General features: G+C 44.8%; 1 protein-coding gene across 4 annotated transcripts in view; it reads right to left on the bottom strand.

Annotated features, from left to right (window-relative positions):
* The window catches only part of TBXAS1 (thromboxane A synthase 1), a 173,390-nt gene extending 151,746 nt beyond the window's left edge, over positions 1–21,644 (bottom strand). For all 4 annotated transcript variants that reach the window (XM_005205813.5, NM_001046027.2, XM_059885499.1 and 1 more), the window contains 1 exon segment: positions 21,415–21,644. In XM_005205813.5, coding sequence (XP_005205870.1) covers positions 21,415–21,503 — 89 coding nt within the window. In that variant the 5' untranslated portion in view covers positions 21,504–21,644.
* Positions 21,645–23,508: the final 1,864 nt, after the last annotated feature.

The following is a 23,508-nucleotide window of genomic DNA, read 5'->3' as shown; positions in this document are numbered from 1 at the left end:
TATGATCTACCAGAAGTAGAACTTTCCTGAAGTATCCTCTTCAGCCTGTGCCCCATTACAAACCCATGTGGAGCAGATATGAACCCCACCCACTACCTGGAACATAGCTCCCCCAGCCAACATCCAGACCATGAGAAAAATTAATGTTGTTGTTTGCGGAAGGGTTTGGGGTGGTTTGTTACACAATGTTATTGCAGCACTAGCTGACTGATAGAGGTCAATTCATGTAACTTCTCTTGACCTTCATTTCCTCATCTGTAAAAATGAAGCCATTGGACTATATTCAAGGTGCTCAGGCTTTTCTGCACAACTATACAACTGAGATTCCTATTGTGAACCCAAGAGTAAGGGACTAAGCATATCAGAGTCAAATACTGCAAAGCACTAAAGAAAGACAAGGACAGAAATGTGAATTCTGTTTAGGAACCAAGGAGTTAGTGGTAGCCTTGGAGAGAGTCCTTTCAGTGGACAATGGAGCAGAGGGTAAATGGGAAGTGAGAAAGCGAGGAGTGTGTGGTCTTCTCTGGAAAGAGAAGGGTGGGATGGAGCAGAGGTGAGGGTGGAATACATGGTCCAAGAAGAGGTGGTTGCTGGTTGGCTGGCTTACTTGTATGCTTTAAGATGGGAGAGAATTGAACTTGCAAAAATACGTTTCCAGTGTCATAATAAAGGCAAAATGAAGGCAGGGTCTTGGACCAGAGTGTGCAGAAAACCAGAAGTCTGGTCTATGAGAGAGACTCGAGTGAGAACTTACTAGGATTTATTTGCTATGCATCGTTTACATGTCAAGTTCTCAAACCCAAGGACAAGGTAAGCGTCAACAAGCGAAACAAAGGCCAAATGAGAAATATTGTATTGGTCAAAAGTTCATTTGGGTTTTTCAGTAAAATGTTACAGAAAAGTCCAAATGAACTTTTTTTGGCTAACCCAACAGAATTGTGCTGTTATTGCTCAAATCAGAGGATAAATGTAAATTTTGTCATGGGAAAATTTGAAAATTTTCTGAAAAGCAAATTGAGTTTAAAGCTTCATAGAGCACTTTTCAAGAAACAGATTTTTTTTTTTTTTTAAGTTTAAAAACCTACAAGTGAAAGTGAAAGTGTTAGCCAGGTCAACTCTTTGTGACTTTATAGACTGTAGCCCTCCAGGCTCCTCTGTCCATGGAATTCTCCAGGCAAGAATACTGGAGTAGGTTGCCATTCCCTCCTCCAAGGGATCTTCCCAACCCAGGGATCGAACCCTAGTCTCATACAATGCAGGCAGATTCTTTACCATCTGAGCTACCAGGGAAGCCTACAGCTAAGAGACAAACGGTTGCATCAATAGGCTAATAATAATATATATTGATGTAAAATTTATTAGCGAAGTATTCATACTCCTGTCAAGGATACAGGAAAAGGATGACTGTCTCTGCTTTACCACTGGAAACTGAAGCTCAGAATGGCAGCTGACGTTCCAGATCTTCTTCTTGAGAGAAAGGGCACCCCCTCCTCCTTGGCGACCTTCTTTCCCCATCACTTCTAAGCCTGCTGCATTCTGGCTTCTGTTCTCACCACCCCCAATTCCAACATCACCTAAAACTTCTTAGCTGCTAAATCCAGTAGTTATTTTTTAAACCTCATCTACCTTGCGCAAGATCAGAAGCTCCCTAATGGTATAAGCCCAGAATCATTCAAAATGAGGCCACTTGGTTGAACTTTACTTCTGTTTACTTTTCACTTCAATGCAGTTCTCAAGTTCATATGAGAATTCCAAATGGTGTTTTTAAAAAAATAAATAAAAACCTAGGACCTATGAGATTATTATTGAGTCCAAGCCTGCAGTTAATAATGGGGTGTTTACATGTGTGTTAAGTTGCTTCACTCGTGTCCAACTCTGTGCAACCCTATACACTGTAGCCCACCAGGCTCCTCTGTCCATGGGATTCTCCAGGCAAGAATACTGGAGTGGGTTGCCATTTCTTCTCCAGGGGATCTTCCCAATCCAGGGATCAAACCCATGTCTCTTAGGTCTCCTGCATTGGCAGGGGGTTCTTTACTGCTAGCACCACCTGGCTAATTCTGGCAGTGAATTCTTTGAAGTATGCAGTTCAGTTCAGTTCAGTTCAGTCGCTCGGTCATGTCCAACTCTTTGTGACCCCATGAATCTCAGCACGCCAGGCCTCCCTGTCCATCACCAACTCCCGGAGTTCACTCAGACTCATGTCCATCAAGTCAGTGATGCCATCCAGCCATCTCATCCTCTGTCATCCCCTTCTCCTCCTGCCCCCAATCCCTCCCAGCATCAGAGTCTTTTCCAATGAGTCAACTCTGCGCATGAGGTGGCCAAAGTACTGGAGTTTCAGCTTTAGCATCATTCCTTCCAAAGAAATCCCAGGGCTGATCTCCTTCAGAATGGACTGGTTGGATCTCCTTGCAGTCCAAGGGACTCTCAAGAGTCTTCTCCAACACCACAGTTCAAAAGCTTCAATTCTTCAGTGCTCAGCTTTCTTCACAGTCCAGCTTTCACATCCATACATGATCACTGGAAAAACCATAGTCTTGACTAGACAGACCTTTGTTGGCAAAGTAATGTCTCTGCTTTTGAATATGCTATCTAGGTTGGTCATAACTTTCCTTCCAAGGAGTAAGCGTCTTTTAATTTCATGGCTGCAGTCACCATCTGCAGTTATTTTTGGAGCCCCTAAAAAATAAAGTCTGACACTGTTTCCGCCGTTTCCCCATTTATTTCCCATGAAGTGATGGGACCAGATTCCATGATCTTCGTTTTCTGAATGTTGAGCTTTAAGCCAACTTTTTTTTTTTAAGCCAACTTTTTCACTCCCCTCTTTCACTTTCATCAAGAGGCTCTTTAGTTCTTCTTCACTTTCTGCCATAAGGGTGGTGTCATCTGCATATCTGAGGTTATTGATATTTCTCCCAGCAATATTGATTCCAGCTTGTGCTTCTTCCAGCCCAGCGTTTCTCATGTTGTACTTTGCATAGAAGTTAAATAAGCAGGGTGACAATATACAGCCTTGACGTACTCCTTTTCCTATTTGGAACCAGTCTGTTGTTCCATGTCCAGTTCTAACTGTTGCTTCCTGACCTGCATACAAATTTCTCAAGAGGCAGATCAGGTGGTCTGGTATTCCCATCTCTTTCAGAATTTTCCACAGTTTATTGTGATCCACACAGTCAAAGGCTTTGGCATAGTCAATAAAGCAGAAATAGATGTTTTTCTGGAACTCTCTTGCTTTTTCCATGATCCAGCAGATATTGGCAATTTGATCTCTGGTTCCTCTGCCTTTTCTAAAACCAGCTTGAACATCTGGAAGTTCACGGTTCATGTATTGCTGAAGCCTGGCTTAGAGAATTTTGAGCATTACTTTACTAGTATGTGAGATGAGTGCAATTGTGCAGTAGTTTGAACATTCTTTGGCATTGCCTTTCTTTGGGATTGGAATGAAAACTGACCTTTTCCAGTCCTGTGGCCACTGCTGAGTTTTCCAAATTTGCTGGTTTATTGAGTGCAGCACTTTCACAGCATCATCTTTCAGGATTTGAAATTCCTTAACTGGAATTCCATCACCTCCACTAGCTTTGTTCATAGTGATACTTTCTAAGGCCCACTTGACTTCACATTCCAGGATGTCTGGCTCTAATTCCAGGATCACTGATGTGTCAGTGATCACACCATCGTGATTGTCTTGGTCATGAAGATCTTTTTTGTACAGTTCTTCTGTGTATTCTTGTCATCTCTTCTTAATATCTTCTGCTTCTGTTAGGTCCATACCATTTCTGTCCTTTATTGAGCTCATCTTTGCATGAAATGTTCCCTTGGTATCTCCAATTTTCTTGAAGAGATCTCTAGTCTTTCCCATTCTCTTGTTTTCCTCTATTTCTTTGCACTGAGTGCTGAGGTAGGCTTTCTTATCTCTTCTTGCTATTCTCTGGAACTCTGCATTCAGATGCTTATATCTTTCCTCTTCTCCTTTGCTTTTAGCTTCTCTTCTTTTCAGAGCTATTTGTAAGGCCTCCTCAGACAGCCATTTTGGTTGAATGTGGTCCACTGGAGAAGGGAATGGCAAACCCCTTCAGTATTCCTGCCTTGAGAACCCCATGAACAGTATGAAAAAGGCAAAATGATAGGATACTGTAAGAGGAACTCCCCAGGTCAGTAGGGGCCCAATATGCTACTGGAGATCAGTGGAGAAATAACTCCAGAAAGAATGAAGGGATGGAGCCAAAGCAAAAAGAATACCCAGCTGTGGATGTGACTGGTGATAGAAGCAAGGTGCGATGCTGTAAAGAGCAATATTGCATAGGAACCTGGAATGTCAGGTCCATGAATCAAGGCAAATTGGAAGTGGTCAAACAGGAGATGGCAAGAGTGAATGTCGACATTCTAGGAATCAGCGAACTAAAATGGACTGGAATGGGTGAATTTAACTCAGATGACCATTATATCTACTACTGCGGGCAGGAATCCCTCAGAAGAAATGGAGTAGTCATCATGGTCAACAGAAGACTCCGAAATGCAGTACTTGGATGCAATCTCAAAAACAACAGAATGATCTCTGTTCGTTTCCAAGGCAAACCATTCAATATCACAGTAATCCAAGTCTATGCCCCAACCAGTAATGCTGAAGAAGCTGAAGTTGAACAGTTCTATGAAGACCTACAAGACCTTTTAGAACTAACACCCAAAAAAGATGTCCTTTTCATTATAGGGGACTGGAATGCAAAAGTAGGAAGTCAAGAAACACCTGGAGTAACAGGCAAATTTGGTCTTGGAAAATGGAATGAAGCAGGGCAAAGACTAATAGAGTTTTGCCAAGAAAATGCACTGGTCATAGCAAACACCCTCTTCCAACAACACAAGAGAAGACTCTACACATGGACATCACCAGATGGTCAACACCGAAATCAGATTGATTATATTCTTTGCAGCCAAAGATGGAAAAGCTCTATACAGTCAGCAAAAAACAAGACCAGGAGCTGACTGTGGCTCAGATCATGAACTCCTTATTGCCAAATTCAGATTTAAATTGAAGACAGTAGGGAAAACCACTAGACCATTCAGGTATGACCTAAATCAAATCCCTTATGACTATACAGTGGAAGTGAGAAATAGATTTAAGGGCCTAGATCTGATAGATAGAGTGCCTGATGAACTATGGAATGAGGTTCGTGACATTGTACAGGAGACAGGGATCAAGACCATCCCCATGGAAAAGAAATATGCAGTAGTGCTTTGTAAACACAAACAGCTAATCCACATCTTCCTGTGTTCTGTTCACTAAGTTTGGGGTCATTCATTTAACACATGCTGACTAATATCAACCTTCCCAGTGGTGAAGAATCCACCTGCCAAGCAGGAGATCCAGGTTTGATCCCTGGGTCGGGAAGATTCCCTGGAGGAGGGAATGGCAACCCACTCCAGTATTCTTGCCTGGAGAATTCCAAGGACAGGGATCCTGGTGGGCTACAGTCCATGGGGTTGTGAAAGAGTTGGACACGACTTAGAAACTAAACAGCAACAATAGCTAACACTTACTGAATGTTAACCGTGCCCAGCACTGCTCCAAGTCTACTCATATAATCCTTCCAACATGCTATGAGTTGAGCACTGTTATTATCCCTGTTTAACAGTGGGGGAATCTGAGGCACAGTCACCTTACCAACTTCCTTAAGATCACAAAACTAACCAAGACGTGAATCCAGGCAATCAAATTTCAAAGCCCAAGCTCTAGGACATTATATACATGGAGGAAAGGCAGCCAAGAGTGAAATATTTTTAGTGTGTTTCTAAAAGCAGTGTTGATGAACTAACATCGGTGAAAGTGCTTGAGAATAGTTTGTTTTCCTAAAGAGGTTCAAAAGTCACCTTTGCAGCAAGATTTTGTTTAGCAATCCTTCATACACTGTACAGAGATGAACTTCAACCCACAGCCCAGTGACACCTGAATTATAGAGATGAAATCCTTCACTGAGATCCAGAGTTCAATGCAGTGAAATTCTGTTATATAACAAGTGAGGGTGGCAGCTTGGTTGCAGTGATATGCATTTAGAAATAAATGGAAATTCTCTATGAGGATATTCATAGCTGCAAAGAACAACATGAATTTGTGTCTATATATGCCAAGCACGTGCCACACAAAATCCTATATACTGTCCCTCTTAATTCAACTATGTCAGCAAATAACTAAGTGTCTATTACCCAAAAGAGATGTACAAGCACAGTGCTGGGCACCTAAGATCCAGTCCTGCTTACCTTCTAACAGGGAAGCCAGGGAAGTGGTTCGAGAGAGAGAAGGCACCAGGTGTGGTGGGGCCAAGATCACAGGGATGCAGGGCTCTCACCAGAATGAAGGAATCAAGAGCATCCCAGGAGAGGGGAGGAAATGAATGGCATACAACATGGTGTGTGGAAGGAACAAAGGGACCAGAGAGCAAAGCGGCAGGTGAGGAGGCAACCAGGTTGGACAGGGCCTCCTGTGCCAGCCAAGGAGACCAATTCTGCAGGCAGGGAGGGCCATGGGAGGGCTTTCTGCCCCAGCGGTGAGAGGCTGGTTGTTCTTTGGGCTGCAGATGTGAAGGACAATTTTGAGGGGCACAAGACAAGAGACAGGGAAACAAAATGGGTGCTTATTTCCAGATGCTCTTGAAATCCACAACTCCAGGAGTAGAAGAGCAGATAGAGGGAAAAGAATGTTTCAAGGAGCACTTAGGAAACAGGACTGGGTTGACTATCCAGGTGAGGGAGAGCTGGCCTGGGGGTTTGGGTGGAGAAGATGTCATATTCGGAGAGCCATGGATGGTCAGCCCTCTCTTATCAGTGAAAAATCTGGCAAGGATGGATGTACCCAAGCTCCTCTAGGGGAAAAGTGTACCTGCCCTCAACTAGAAAGGCCTTGCTGACTCGCACGGTGCCATATTTCTCCTGAGAACTGCCGAATTACCTCCTTCTATCGTCCCTTATATCTTGAGACGATGCTACCAATTTCAGTCACTCTATGTACAGATAGTACTCAAACCATCAAATGTATAGCTGACTATCCTTCACAATGCTTACAGCCTGGGGTTCCCAGATGCCTATTGATTTGTAGAGATAGGAAGGGGGTACGTGAGATATTTTCAGCATTTCAAAGAGCCTCAATGGAAATTGTGCCTCTATTGACAATCAGATTGTGCAGGTTAACAAAAATGTCAAGTTTCTTTGCTTTGGAGTAGAATTATAACTGGGTATACGAATGCCGGTTCTCTCATTGATCACTATTCTCATTGGCAGCGTTTCCATCAGCTTGTCTTTGAGTAATTAAAATGAGAAAATAAATCAATCATTACTTAAATATACATCATTGTTTGGACAATAGAACACGAGACCTATGGGGAAATAATATAAACAAAGACGCTGGTGAAGAGTTTAGATAGCGTTGCTTTGAACTATGGGGATTAGCGGTTAATGAAACAGTGAAGGATGAAGGGCTTGTCCTTTGATGCCTCTGCTGGAGGCTGGACCTCCCCTCCCCCACACTGTGGTCAGGATACCCTGCCCACACAGCGGGTATTCTGTGCTCCCCACATACCTCATCTTCCAAATGGCTGGGTCCTGCCTTCCATCCCATCTCCCACTTTTGCATCAGAGCTTTGCTCCTCTATTTCTAATGTGATAATTACTTTATCTGAGTTCGTGGTCAAGTGATCCACAGCCCATCAATGAGGTAGAACCAGCACGCGGCCTGGAAAGCCTTCAGCAGTCGGTGAGTGTATGAACAAAGAAGGAATGTACTCTTTCAATGACCTGGGTGCCAGGCATTCTGCCAGGTGTTGAGGTCATGCTGACACTAGTGTAATCAGAGCACACACAGATGCTCACACACACACGCGACAGCGATCATTTAGAAGCCATGCCATGCGTATGTACAGTCATTAAAGTTTACTGAGCAGCTACTCTGCACAAGGCACTCATGGGTTTAAGATCCATCCCCTGCCCTCTGGGCCTTGTCAGGCCAGGAAATAGGACACAGGCATGAACGATAGAATAGTAAAGCAAGTGCCAAGACCTCAGTAGAGACAGAAAGTGGAATTCAGAGGAAGCCAGGCTCGTTGATGGCTGGCCTGGCTAAGGAGACCTTCAGGAAGGCAATGTTTAGACAAGGTTTTGAGGGATGGGTTGGATTTCCTTTAACAGAGAGGCAAGGGCGTCAGGCAGCGGGGACTGTGATGTGCAGAGTGTGGCGAGAAGGGGCGGATTGTGTGTAGAGGAAGGCGATTCAGGAGCAACTTGGCATACTTCCCGGCTCAGAGGGCAGAGGCAGCCGCAGAGTTTGGTGCCCGGCGCTGGCTCTTGCCGGGAGTCTGGGCAGAGCTTGGGAAGCAGGGTTTTGGTTGAAGCCATTATCGGTAGCAGTTGGCCTTGCCTTCACTCTCTGACACCATTTTCCCAGAAACCTTTGAGCCAAAAAAAGAGGGGACCATCCTTTTTCTGGGGCCACGCTCAGGAACTGCCGTCTGCTGCGGTGAAAGCAAACACGTCTTCTCAAGACCACCTGGGGCCTTGAGGTGGCTCTGCAGGGTCGCCCAGCTCTCGGCTCTGTCCAGGCAGGGTGGGGGTGAGGACTGGGAGACAGCAGGGCTCCGGGGGTCCCCCTCTCAGCTGATGCGCCTCGTGTCCCCCAGCCACTGGGACACTGTGCAGCATCACGTATTTCTGGTAAGCCAGGGACAAGGTGGCCCTTCCTCGCTGAAGTGCCAGTCATTAGTGCATGATACCTGCCCCCATCCCCGCTCTCCCCAAAGTCTTGCCCTCTTGTGCAGATGTGTGTCCTTTTGGCCAGCAGAAACAAGTCGCTGCCACACGGTTCAGGTTCCCAAAGATGAGGCCCTTGCCTTCAAAGGCAAACGGCAGCCTGTTTGGTTGGTTGGGATCATGATGTTCGGGGGTGAAGGGGAGGGTCCGTGCAGTAGTTTTATTTCTGGAAGAACCACTGCGCTCCCAGGGGGGGAGCAGCAAACAGCTCAGTAAGGCACAAACACAAATCGGATGGTCTGCTTTGTTTATAGAGTGAATGAGCTGCTTCTTTCATCTCTGCCCAAAGAGTCAATGCTACCAATTCCAGAAGCCTGAATTCCTTACAAGATAAAACGATGTATGACCATAAGCGCTAAGATGATTGCTGCTGTTGACTTTAAAGTGAAACTAAGCTTGACTAAGAGCAACTCATATGTCCAGTGAGTATGGCCCAACAGAATCCCCTTGCTTCCAGAAATGGCTCATAAACTTCCCGGTAAAGACAGCAAGCCTTATTATTTTATAATCACATTTTTCTTGGGATTAAAAATAATATTACTCAGTCTAATCGCCTAGTTGCCAAAATTTGGGCTGTTTTTTAAAAAATCAATCTGTTCTCAACAAAGACAATGATTTGTGCCTTGAGGGTGGTCGAAAGACTGCACTCACACACCGAGGACCGTTTCCAGAGAAAAGTGCTAAGAAGGTGTTTTCTGATATGGCATATCTGCAGTAAGGTTTCAGCCTATCAGGAAAATGCCTTTGAAGGTCACAAAATTCATTTGGCTGTATAAGTTCTGGTGCGTATGCTAAAATAATCAGTCACGTTATGTTATAGTCACACCTCGTCCTCTCGTTCTGGAAAATCAATAAAGTGAGAAGAAGGCTGGGGATATTGTGCACAACTATTTAAAAGAGAGAAAACAAAAAATAATATTCTGTGAAAATGGTCCTCAAGGAAACACAGACCTAGTTTTCATAAGCAGGCTCAATTTTATCTCCAAGCTCATCACTGAATTATTAAACCGAAGTACCCATCATATCCTAGACAAAAGCACACAAAAATAAGGAAACAGCATGCATCCTTTTCTATGATGCTCTAGGGCACCGGAAATTATCCACGGCCTCTAAAATGTATTTCTAAAATGTGTCCATTATTCACACTCTGAGTGGTCTATTCCACCAAATGTTACAAAGCCCGATGTTGCCCTCACTTCTGACACCTTCCCACCTGAAATGTCCACCCTCCTCTTCTCTGCTAGTCCTTCCCTGCATCTCAAGACCCAGCTAAATACCTTCCTGCTTCCCAAAGCCACCTGTGCCTGGCTGGTGACCCAGAAAGGCTGAAGGAATAAGACAGGAAGATGAGATTCAAGAATCATGCAAGAAGCTACAAGGAGACCCCCAAAAGCTGCCTCCTGAGGGTATTTCCTGGGCCCTGGGACACTCAGCACCATAGGAACTGCCAAGAAGGAAGAGTGGGGTGTCCAGGCAGGAGAGGGAGCAGTCCCTAGCAGACCCCTTGAGTCTTATCCAACTTGTTTTTCACCAGCACCGGTGGCAGCTAGATTCAGCACAGATCAGCCCAAGCAAGACCATCAACAGATGAAGCAGTCATGGAGTAAATCCAGAAGGTGCTGGGTGGCCTTTCGTTTTGTCCATTGTTTCCTTTGCTGTGTAGAAGATTTTAGTTTCATATAGTCCCACTAGCTTATTGGTGATGTTGTTGCCTGTGTTTTTAGTGTCATAGCCAAAAAAATCATTGCCAAGACCAATGTCAAGGGGCTTTTTCTCTATGTTTTCTTCTAGGAGACTTTTAGTTGCAGGTCTTACATTTAAGTTGTTAATCTGATTTGGGTTTACTTTTATTTATGGTTGCTGCTGCTGCTGCTAAGTTGCTTCAGTCATGTCCGATTCTGTGCGACCCCATAGACAGCAGCCCACCAGGCTCCCCTGTCCCTGGGATTTTCCAAGCAAGAACACTGGAGTGGGTTGCCATTTCCTTCTCCAATGCATGAAAGTGAAAAGTGAAAGCGAAGTTGCTCAGTCGTGTCCGACTCTTAGTGACCCCATTGGACTGCAGCATACCAGGCTCCTCCGTCCATGTGTCTGTTTTTATTCCAGAACCACATGTTTTGACTATTATAGCTCTGTAATATAGTTTGAAATCAGAAATTGTGATGCCTCCAAATTTGTTCTTCTTTCTCAACAGTGACTTTACAATTCAGTTTTTTGTGGATCTATGCAAATTTTAAGATTTTCTTCCTATCTGTGGAAAATGCCATTGGAATTTCGATAGGTATTACATTGACTCCATAGATCACTTTGGGTACTATGAACATTTTGACAATATTAATTCTTCCCACATGGGATTTTTTCCATGTATTTTGTGGCTTTTTCCATTTCTTTCATCAATGGCATATTGATGAAATTTTCAGCATACAGATCTTTTACTTCCTTGATTAAAGTTATCCTTAAGTATTTCATTCTCTTTGATGCTATTGTCAATGGGATTGATTTCTTTTTCAGAAAGTTTGTTGTTAGTCTGTAGAAATGCAACTGACCTTTTTATGTTGATTTTGTATCCTGCAACTTTAATGAATTCATTCATTAGTTCTAATGGTTTTTGTTGGGGGGGGGGGGTGAGTCTAGGATATTGCATGTATAAGAGCATATGCTCTGCAAACAGATAGTTTTACTTCTTCCTTTCTAATTTAGATATCAATGTTTTCCTTTTCTTATCTAATTGCTGTGCTAGGACTACTAGCATTATGCTGAATGTCAAAAGTGGGCATTCTTGTTTTGTTCCTGATCTTAGAGAAAAGACTTTCAGCTTCTCATTCTTGAGTATGATGTTAGCTGTGAGTTTGTCCTGAACTATGGCCTTTATTGTGTTGAGGTACTTTCCGTCCTAATTTTTTGAGAGTTTTTATCATGAAAGGAAGTCAAATTTTGTCAAATGCATTTCCTGCATCTATTGAGATAATTGTAGATTAGCTGTTAATGTGGTGTATCTTCATTCTGTTAATGTGGTGTGTCACATTTATTGATTTGCATACATTGAACCAACTTGCGCCCTGGGAGCAGTGGTTTCTTCTCTTTTTTAAATATTTGTTTGACTGTGCCAGGTCTTAGTTGAAGGATGTGGGATCTGTAGCTGCAGCATGTGAAATCTTTAGTTGTGGCACGCAGGATTTTTAGTTGCAGCATGCAAACTCTTAGTTGTGGCATGTGGGATCTGGTTCCTTGATCAGGGATTAAACCTGGGCCCTCTGCACTGGGAGCTCAGAGTCTTAGTACTGAACCACTAGGGAAGTCCCAGTGGTTTCTTTAAAATATGTCTGAAATTAGATGTAGGGGACAGGGGAGCCTGGTGGGCTGCCATCTATGGGGTCACACAGAGTCGGACATGACTGAAGTGACCTAGCAGCAGCAGCAGCAGCTAGAGTTAGAATCTAGTTTTTCTACATGGAAAGCAAGCTCTATGGGAAAGAAACTTCCAGGTACAGACAGGGATGGACCTTATCATTGTCTTAATGATCACTATTCACAATTTAGTTTAACCTGATAAGCGCAGGCGGCTGCGACCGGCGTGCTAAGCGCGGCGGAGAGGAGCCACCCCACATCCGAGGTCAGGGGCAGAAGCCGGGAGGACCCTAAGCCCGAAGGGCGGCAGCCAAGAGGAGTTACCCCACGTCTGAGGTCAGGGGCAGCAGCCGAGAGTACCATACTGCGACAGCGCAAGAATGGCCGAGAGGAGCTACCCCACGCCCCCACGCCCGAGGCCAGGGGCGGTGGCGGGAGGACCAAGCGCACGTCCAAGGAGCCGTGGCTGCGTGGGCGCAGGAGGGCCTAGAGGAGCTATCCCACGCTGAAGGTCAGGAAGGGCGGTGGTGAGGAGATACCCCTCGTCCAAGGTAAGGAGCAATGGCTGCGCTTTGCTGGAGCAGCCGTGAAGAGATACCCCACGCCCAAGGTAAGAGAAACCCGAGTAAGATGGTAGGTGTTGCAAGAGGGCATCAGAGGGCAAACACACTGAAACCATACTCACAGAAAACTAGTCAGTCTAATCACACTAGGACAACAGCCTTGTCTAACTCAATGAAACTAAGCCATGCCCGTGGGGCAACCCAAGACAGGCAGGTCATGGTGGAGAGATCTGACAGAATGTGGTCCACTGGAGAAGGGAATGGCAAACCCCTTCAGTATTCCTGCCTTGAGAACCCCAAGAACAGTATGAAAAGGCAAAATGATAGGATACTGAAAGAGGAACTCCCCAGGTCAGTAGGGGCCCAATATGCTACTGGAGATCAGTGGAGAAATAACTCCAGAAAGAATGAAGGGATGGAGCCAAAGCAAAAAGAATACCCAGCTGTGGATGTGACTGGTGATAGAAGCAAGGTGCGATGCTGTAAAGAGCAATATTGCATAGGAACCTGGAATGTCAGGTCCATGAATCAAGGCAAATTGGAAGTGGTCAAACAGGAGATGGCAAGAGTGAATGTCGACATTCTAGAAATCAGTGAACTAAAATGGACTGGAATGGGTGAATTTAACTCAGATGACCATTATATCTACTACTGCGGGCAGGAATCCCTCAGAAGAAATGGAGTAGTCATCATGGTCAACAAAAGACTCCAAAATGCAGTACTTGGATGCAATCTCAAAAACAACAGAATGATCTCTGTTCGTTTCCAAGGCAAACCATTCAATATCACAGTAATCCAAGTCTATGCCCCAACCAGTAATGCTGAAGAAGCTGAAGTTGAACAGTTCTATGAAGACCTACAAGACCTTTTAGAACTAACACCCAAAAAAGATGTCCTTTTCATTATAGGGGACTGGAATGCAAAAGTAGGAAGTCAAGAAACACCTGGAGTAACAGGCAAATTTGGCCTTGGAATACAGAATGAAGCAGGGCAAAGAGTTTTGCCAAGAAAATGCACTGGTCATAGCAAACACCCTCTTCCAACAACACAAGAGAAGACTCTACACATGGACATCACCAGATGGTCAACACCGAAATCAGATTGATTATATTCTTTGCAGCCAAAGATGGAGAAGCTCTATACAGTCAGCAAAAAACAAGACCAGGAGCTGACTGTGGCTCAGATCATGAACTCCTTATTGCCAAATTCAGACTTAAATTGAAGACAGTAGGGAAAACCACTAGACCATTCAGGTATGACCTAAATCAAATCCCTTATGACTATACAGTGGAAGTGAGAAATAGATTTAAGGGACTAGATCTGATAGAGTGCCTGATGAACTATGGAATGAGGTTCGTGACATTGTACAGGAGACAGGGATCAAGACCATCCCCATGGAAAAGAAATGCAAAAAAGCAAAATGGCTGTCTGGGGAGGACTTACAAATAGCTATGAAAAGAAGAGAAGCGAAAAGCAAAGGAGAAGAGGAAAGATATAAGCATCTGAATGCAGAGTTCCAAAGAATAGCAAGAAGAGATAAGAAAGCCTTCTTCAGCAATCAATGCAAAGAAATAGAGGAAAACAACAGAATGGGAAAGACTAGGGATCTCTTTAAGAAAATCAGAGATACCAAAGGAACATTTCATGCAAAGATGGGCTCGATAAAGGACAGAAATGGTATGGACCTAACAGAAGCAGAAGATACTAAAAAGAGATGGCAAGAATACACAGAAGAACTGTACAAAAAAGATCTTCATGACCCAGATAATCACGATGGTGTGATCACTGACCTAGAGCCAAACATCCTGGAATGTGAAGTCAAGTGGGCCTTAGAAAGCATCACTACGAACAAAGCTAGTGGAGGTGATAGAATTCCAGTTGAGCTGTTCCAAATCCTGAAAGATGATGCTGTGAAAGTGCTGCACTCAACATGCCAGCAAATTTGGAAAACTCAGCAGTGGCCACAGGACTGGAAAAGGTCAGTTTTCCTTCCAATCCCAAAGAAAGGCAATGCCAAAGAATGCTCAAACTACCGCACAATTGCACTCATCTCACATGCTAGTAAATAATGCTCAAAATTCTCCAAGCCAGGCTTCAGCAATATGTGAACCGTGAACTTCCAGATGTTCAAGCTGGCTTTAGAAAAGGCAGAGGAACCAGAGATCAAATTGCCAACATCCTCTGGATCATGGGAAAAGCAAGAGAGTTCCAGAAAAACATCTATTTCTGCTTTATTGACTATGCCAAAGCCTTTGACTGTGTGGATCACAATAAACTGTGGAAAATTCTGAAAGAGATGGGAATACCAGACCACCTGATCTGCCTCTTGAGAAATTTGTATGCAGGTCAGGAAGCAACAGTTAGAACTGGACATGGAACAACAGACTGGTTCCAAATAGGAAAAGGAATACGTCAAGGCTGTATATTGTCACCCTGTTTATTTAACTTATATGCAAAGTACATCATGAGAAACGCTGGACTGGAAGAAACACAAGCTAGAATCAAGATTGCCAGGAGAAATATCAATAACCTCAGATATGCAGATGACACCACCCTTATGGCAGAAAGTGAAGAGGAACTAAAGAGCCTCTTGATGAAAGTGAAAGTGGAGAGTGAAAAAGTTGGCTTAAAGCTCAACATTCAGAAAACGAAGATCATGGAATCTGGTCCCATCACTTCATGGGAAATAGATGGGGAAACAGTGGAAACAGTGTCAGACTTTATTTTTCTGGGCTCCAGAATCACTGCAGATGGTGACTGCAGCCATGAAATTAAAAGACACTTACTCCTTGGAAAGAAAGTTATGACCAACCTAGATAGCATATTCAAAAGCAGAGACATTACTTTGCCAACAAAGATCTGTCTAGTCAAGGCTATGGTTTTTCCAGTGGTCATGTATGGATGTGAGGGTTGGACTGTGAAGAAGGCTGAGTGCCAAAGAATTGATGCTTTTGAACTGTGGTGTTGGAGAAGACTCTTGAGAGTAAATTGGACTCTCAAGGGAGAGTCAAGCAAGGGAATCAAACTAGTCAATCCTAAGGAAATCAGTCCTGAATATTCATTGGAAGGACTGATGCTGAAACTGAAGCTCCAATACTTTGGCCACCTGATGCAAAGAACTCACTCACTGGAAAAGACCCTGATGCTGGGAAATATTGAAGGCGGGAGAAGAAGGGGATGACAAAAGATGAGATGACTGGATGGCATCATCAACTCGATGGACATGAGTTTGAGCAAGCTCCGGGAGTTGGTGATGGACAGGGAAGCCTGGTGTGCTACAGTCCATGGGGTCACAAAGAATCGGACATGACTGAGTGACTGAACTGAACTAAACTGAGAATGAGACTTGATCAGAACACTAACTTACCCTGTTTCCTATTTTAATGTCCATTTGGTTTATATTTCTGGGTCTCAGGTTCCTCAGACTTAAATGCAGCTTGGCATTAAGAGCCCTTCCACCTTCCCAAGACAACTCTTCTCTCTTTAGCCACTTATCGCAACAACCTCGGTTTACTTTCCTCACTGCTTCATCAGCCAGGAAGTTTCCCGATTATTCTAAATTCTCCTGTGTGTTTTACTCTGCTCTTGGAGAGTACGTCTTGAAACCTCCATGTTCAAAACATAAGACTGCTTTCCTCTTCATTGCTACAGAGGAGGAATTCCCTACTCTTTTTAGTAAAACCTTTTTTGTTGTTGTTTTCCTCAGTAATTGATATTTGTCTTAAAAATATGAAAGATGCAGAAAGAGTAAAGGAAGAAAAAACCCCACAATCCTATCACTATTCCTCGTAACTCAGTTGGTAAAGAATCTTCCTGCAATGCAGAAGACCCAGGTTTGATTCCTGGGTGGGAAAGATACCCTGGTGAAGGAAATGGCAACCCACTCCAGTATTCTTGCCTGGAGAATCCTATGTACAGGGGAGCCTGACAGGCTACAGTCCATGGGATCGCAAGAATCATACACGACTTTGCAATTAAACCACAGCCATTAATATCTGGGCTATTTCCTTACATTCTTTCTCTCGCTTTCTTTTTTTTTTTCCGTGTACAGATGAATTTTTTATTGTGATATAATTCACATGTCATAAAATTCATCCTGTTAAAGTATGTGATTCAGTGGTTTTAGTATATTCACTGAGTTGTGCAACCATCAGCATTATCTAATTTCAGAACATTTTCATCACCCCCAAGAAACTCCACACCTACCAGCGACCACTCCCATCTCCCCTCCTCCAGCTCCTGACAACCACTAATCTAGTTTCTGTCTGTGTGGATTGGGCAAGTATATTTGCATGTTATTAAATAGGGAATCCTTACACTCTTAGGGCTTCCCTGATAGCTCAGTTGGTAAAGAATCTGCCTGCAATGCAGGAGACCCTGGTTCAATTCCTGGGTTGGGAAGATCCACTGGAGAAGGGATAGGCTACCCACTCCAGTATTCTTGGTCTTCCATTGTGGTTCAGCTGGTAAAGAATCCGCCCACATTTCGGGAGACCTGGGTTCGATCCCTGGGTTGAGAAGATCCATCTCCTGGAGAAGGAAAAGGCTACTCCACTCCAGTATTCTGGCCTGGAGAATTCTATGAACTGTATAGTCCATGGGGTCACAAAGAGTCAGATACGACTGAGTAACTTTCACTTTCACTTCACTTTACACTCTTTCTTAATAAAGAAATCCTCATCTTACCAAAAGCCGCCAGCTCATAGGTGGTCTTCAAAGTTTAATTACATTGTACTTAAGATTGCCTCTGCTGCTACTGCTGCTGCTAAATCTCTTCAGTCGTGTCCGACTCTGTGCGACCCCATAGACGGAAGCCCACCTGGCTCCCCCGTCCCTGGGATTCTCCAGGCAAGAACACTGGAGTGGGTTGCCATTTCCTTCTCCAAGGCATGAAAGTGAAAAGGGAAAGTGAAGTCCCTCAGTCGTGTCCGACTCCTAGCGACCCCGTGGACTGCAGCCCACCAGGCTCCTCCGTCCATGGGATTTGCCAGGCAAGATTGCCTCTAGCACTAACTCACACCACTTACTTCTTGGACATAAATCTCTTCCAAAAGTCAGGATTTCAAACAACTTCATACAGAAAAATGAGATTTTAAGATGTTTTGTCACGTGTTTTGATCACAAGCTTCGTGGGCTTCTTGCTAATGTATCCTACATCCCCAGCTCCAACCCCCAGGGGAGTAGCCCTGGGCCCCTTAGACCCCAGTGCACACTGTTCAGCCTCATAACTATCCATTTTAGTGACTGTCATCAAAAAAATTGTATCAAATACCTTTAGGGGGAAAACTATCAAAATATACTATTTTAGTCTCTTTTAAAATGAAATTGATTCTTTTCTATTCTGCTTTCTAAATTCATACATATACTTCATAATGAAATGTTTAAGTACATGCCATAGTCTTGCTCTGCAAGGTAAGTAGAGATCCAAAAACAGCACACCTGTTGGGGTCCAATTAGAGCATGGACCCCAAGCTGGTCCAAACTGAAAAGGCCATAGGAAAAGGATGATGCATGTAGGCAGAAGAATTAAGACTTGTATTGAGCTATGACGTCTAAGGGAAGAGCCAGCAAGAAAATACCAGTGGAGATTAGAGCCAACATTCATTAGGCACCAACTCCATGCATGCACTGTGGAGGAGCGGGGGATAGAGGTGAGAACAACAAGGAAAGGCACAGTGAGTGGGACTGGTCAGTGCTGTGGGCAAGCAGAACCTTCAGTGAGGAGGTGCCGCTGAGCTCCTTGAAGGAAAGAGGAGAGAAAGGGGATTCCAAGCATGGAGAACAGCAAGAACAGAGGCCTGGATGCGTGGAGCACGTGACCATTCATGGACCTGCCAAGCCCACAGGATGGAGTCAGGGTCTGGGGGATGAAGCTGCTGCAAGAGGAGAACCAAAGCCTACATCCCGAGTGCCTTGTGGACTTCTTCATTTTGCCTGCATTAAACCAAACACTAGAACAGGCAAGTTTTGGACAGGTTTCCAGAACTGCAGTGAGGTACGGGACCTCGCCCCTGATTTGAATGAACCCCCAGGCTGGTGCAGCTGGCAAGAAGTGGCCCTCCTCGCGTTACCTTCCCAGAGTTGAGGCTCTTATTGCACGCTCTCTTGGTCCAGAGGCAGGCGGAACTCTTAACAGGAAAGAGTAAGGAGTTTAAACCTTCAAAACTGCACTCTGCACAAGACCTCCTTGGGGGCAGATGCTGTGAGGGTCTTTCTACCCCCCAGCTCTCCCTGAGTGCCCTTCTCATTCCCACATGCATCTTGTCGAGAAAATGAAACGGGAGGGAGGCCCTGCCTCATTCAAGCTGATGTCTGTTGCCCAGGAGTCTTGGGGATTCCCTGATAGTTCAGTTGGTAAAGAATCCGCCTGCAGTGCAGGAGACCCCAGTTCGATCCCTGTGTCAGGAAGATCCACTGGCGAGGGGATAGGCTACCCACTCCAGTATCCTTGGGCTTCCCTTGTGGCTCAGCTGAAAGAATCCACCTCAATGCAGAAGACCTGGGTTCGATCCCTGGGTCGGGAAGATCCCCTGGAGAAGGGAAAGGCCACCCACTCCAGTATTCTGGCCTGGAGGACTCCATGGACTGTGTAGTCCAAGGGGTTGCACACGACTAAGCAACTTTCACTTCACTTCACTTCTCTCAGGAGTCTTGCCTGGAAAACAAGTGTTGAGAGCTCAAGGATGGTGACCTTGAGCTGATCCGGGATAGACCTAGGATATAAGAACCACATCCACGGCCCCTCAAGGCTCCTCCTCTTCAGCGTCATCCTCCCCAGACAGCCAGCTCAGCCACAACCTTCACATCTCCCCCACCTTGGGCATCTAATCTAGACCTCCTGTTTTCTGACCTTGTACCAGGGCCTCACGCCATGCCTGGAGCACATGAACAAATCGGTAAATATTTTCACAAGAACAAATAGAAGTCTGCTCTGGCTTCCTATTCACCACCTCCGCTTCATGCCTCTCTCTAATCTCAGTGTCTTTGACCCAAGTTATTAGCATGGCCCCGGAACAGATTACAAATGCACAACTGCCTTGCTGAATGGTATGGTGTTATTAGCTGTGACTCTGATCTACGCTGATTAGAAACACCCAGTTACAGCAGCTTATCACTCAGGACACATGCCCCTTTCCAGGACAAGCACAACATTAATGTATGCAATTCACTCACCCATTCATCAGACATTTATCAGAGCCATACTATATATATCAGGCACTGAGCTGGAAATTAAGACTATAGAAATTGAAAAGACCCAATAAGACAGAAACAGAAGTGAAGTGAAGTGTACAACAGAAATATGGATGCTGTGAGACCATGGGGGCCTCAAACAGGACACTCTTTGAGAATTACAGTCAGTGCACAACCGTTGATGAGAAATTAATATTAATAAGCATATTAACGAGAAATTTTAAATATACCTGAAGCACAAAAGACTTATTTCCCTCTGTGTTTAGGTCACATTAAACGATAGTTAATGATACGGGCTGATGTCTACTAAGCACCCAGAACATATCAGGCACTGTGCTAAGTCCATCTCTGAGCAGAAACACGCTGAGATGGATGGAAGGATAGAGCAGGGTGGGGGAAGGAGCCTACCACTTGCTCCTGGGTTTGCACGTGGCTGGTTTCAAGGCAAGATAAGCCACACTGAGAAAAGTTCAAAAGATAATTAAACCAGTTAGAAAGCAAAACAGCACTGGGACTGAAGCTGGGTTTCAGAGCCAATTTCCAAGAAGTAATTTCATCATCATAGAACATCAAACGTGAATTCCATTTTCAGCTATGCAAATTCCAAAAGAATAATACCTCACATTTGCATAATGCTTGATGCTTTTCAAAGTGCTTTCCCAGTTATTAATCGAGAGGAGGCTTTATTACTACCAGAAACGTAAATTGAAATTCTGTTCAAACTCAAACTCTCCATTATTTTTTCCACTTTCCCCTCAAAAACCAGAGCTGCCTAAATCCAGGTGCTTTTGATGGAGTGGGTAATTTTAATAACTTTCACTGACAAGGTGAATATGCATAAATGAAGCATATTGTGGGGCCTCACATCCAGTCTCTGATCAAGTCAGACCTCAGAAAACCTTCTGTTGAATTAACAAGATCATGGGGAGTTGTTTCCAGTTTAAATTTGAGATCCTCCCAGGTCTCAGACTTGGTGGCACTGCACACACTTCATTCATCCCTTTCTATCAAATATTAGAAAATGAGGAAATTAGTTCCACCTCTTTATCTTTAAACCTACAGAAGTCCCTTCGCAGTGACTTTCCCATGCACGTCGCCAGACCACGTTGCCGGACAGCTCCTTTATCTTTTTTTTTTTTTTCCTTTTAACGTCATCAGAACCAAGAGGCTGAATCTGCTGTAAATCCAGCCTGGGGAGATAGGACGGGGATGCAAGGAAATACTTCTGCCCAAACCTTGCCAATCTGTTGCTTTCTCCCTCTCTCTCAAACTTAATTATGTGTAGCATTCTCAGTCACTGAATCACCAGCCTTTCCTGACACCTCCATCGCATGCATTAGAGCAAAAGATTAACCTGGCTGTTTGCTTTTAATTCTGAAGCTGTGTTAATACTCAACTCCCTGTAGATTAGAGAGGAAGAAAAACACACTCCCACAGACCCCACCCCGGTTCCAGCATGGCTCTGCGACTGCTATTTCTGACAATGTCACCGTGGTTGGGACATACTGGCTGCACTTACCATTTCAGGAGGGCCAAGAAGACCACGGACAGGGCCACCGTCACCATGGGGCCACTCACTTCCAGCCTGAAGAGCCCTAAGACTTCCATTGTTCCTCAGAGACCCTAGAGGGGTGATACTGCAGAGGAAAGAGAGAGGCTGATCCCCCAGCTGTTACAGGAACCCACAGTCTGCAGACAGAAGACATAGGCAACCAAGAAAATATCCCAAGATGTGGGTCTCTGAAGTGTGCCCTTTCTCGGAAGTGTCTCCTTATAAAGAGGAAGGAAGAGGAGGGGAAAACAAAGGGTTTCATTGTAAGGCAATGAATCAGCAACTTTATTTTCTTGATGACGGTACCGCCAATAAACATTTACATTAACTTTCCCGGGAAGAAGCAGCAGCAGACCTGACCCAAGGTCTGCTGGGAAAGACAATGGCTGCAACCGTAGAATTCTATCGTGACAAGTACTCCTTAAAGAAAGAACATGCTTAAAAAAAAATTAATTTGTCATTAAATGCTCATATGGGTCAGGAAACTGAATGCCCCAGAAAAATTCAAGGCCAGACATCAGACTGATGAAAAATGCCAGCTGCATTGAGGACATCCATCCCACTAAGGTCGTTTGGGCTTCCCTAATAGCTCAGTTGGTAAAGAACCCGCCTGCAATGCAGGAGACCCCGGTTCAATTCCTGGGTCGGGAAGATCAGGGATAGGCTACCCACTCCAGTATTCTTGGGCTTCCCCTGTGGCTCAGCTGGTAAAGAATCCACCTGCAATGTGGGAGACCTGGGTTTCATCCCTGGGTTGGGAAGATCCCCTGGAGAAGGGAAAGCTACCCACTCCTGTATTCTGCCCTGGAGTATTCCATGAACTGTAAAGTCCACGGGGTCACAAAGAGTCAGATACAACTGAGCAAATTGTGCTTTCACTTTTCAAGGTCATTTAGTCCGTGGGGTCCCCTGGCCCCTAGGGGTTCAGTGGGGTCCCTACTCAATGCCTAAGGATCTTGCCTCGTGTCAGCCCTCTCATAATGACTTGGAGGATTTCTTAAATGTCTAAAAGCATACCTGTAGGTTTGTGTAAGGGCCCTTTGTTCTATCTCTGAGCTTATCGGACTAAGGTGGACTGGATCATCTTTTGCTTATTAATCAGCTGGTGACACCTTTAGTAACAGGAAGGGTGTATCAGAGAGGAAACCATTCACTCACCATGACAGCCTTTTGTTCATTCATCATGGGTCGGGGGGCCAGGCTGTATGCTGGGTTTACAATCCTTGGAGGAGAAGCACTGGGCTCTGGAGAATTTTCTCTGGGGACAGATAGACAATAAACAAGTAGATAAATTGCATGTTGAGAACAGCATTGTGAAGGTCGTGAACACAGGTCTGTGACTGGGAATAACTGGGATAACCCATTAGGAGAGTGTGGGGGGAAATCTGGGGAGGACAACTTGAAGCCAAGAGCCTCAGGCGAGGGGGAGACAGGTAAAGCCTTTGGGCCAAAAAGGTGACCAGATAAAGGCTCTCAGGTGGGAGCAAACTCCCCTTGTTGTGGGAACTGGAGAGAGGCCAGCAGGCCAGCTGGAGGAGCAGCTGGGAAAGGAGGAGACTCTGCAGAGGCCAGACAGCTCAGAGCCACGGCAAGCAGCCGGGGCTTCATTTTATGTGCCACTTAGCAGTTTAGTGTGGTCATATTTCTGTTTGTTAGAGTTGTTCTGGCCCTGCGTGAAGAATTCATGGAAAGAGAAGCAGGGAGCCGCTTGGAAGATGATTTTGTTCGTCTTGAGACGAGGCTGCTCAAACTAGAGTAGGGTTGAGAGGAGGAGAGAAGTAGATGAGTTTGAAATCTATTCTGGGGACAGACTCTGCAGAATTTCCTGGTGGATTGGAGGAAGACAGAAGGGGAGGGAGGCGGCATGTCTGATCCCCATGTTCCTGACTTGAGGGAGCACCCTTCACTGAGATGAAGAAGGCTGGGAAAAGATGGGGTGCTGCTGGGATCAAAAGTTGGGTTTTGGTGCTGTTGAGATACCTGGGAGACACTGGAGTGGAGCTGTCAAGTCAGAGAGGAATCTCGGCTGCAAATACAAATAATAATCCTTAATACTGACAG

Source organism: Bos taurus, chromosome 4 (genome assembly GCF_002263795.3).
Source record: "Bos taurus isolate L1 Dominette 01449 registration number 42190680 breed Hereford chromosome 4, ARS-UCD2.0, whole genome shotgun sequence".
Classification (NCBI taxonomy): Eukaryota; Metazoa; Chordata; class Mammalia; order Artiodactyla; family Bovidae; genus Bos; species Bos taurus.
The sequence above is the reverse complement of the archived record's forward strand: the minus strand, read 5'-3'. Positions and strand labels throughout refer to the sequence as shown.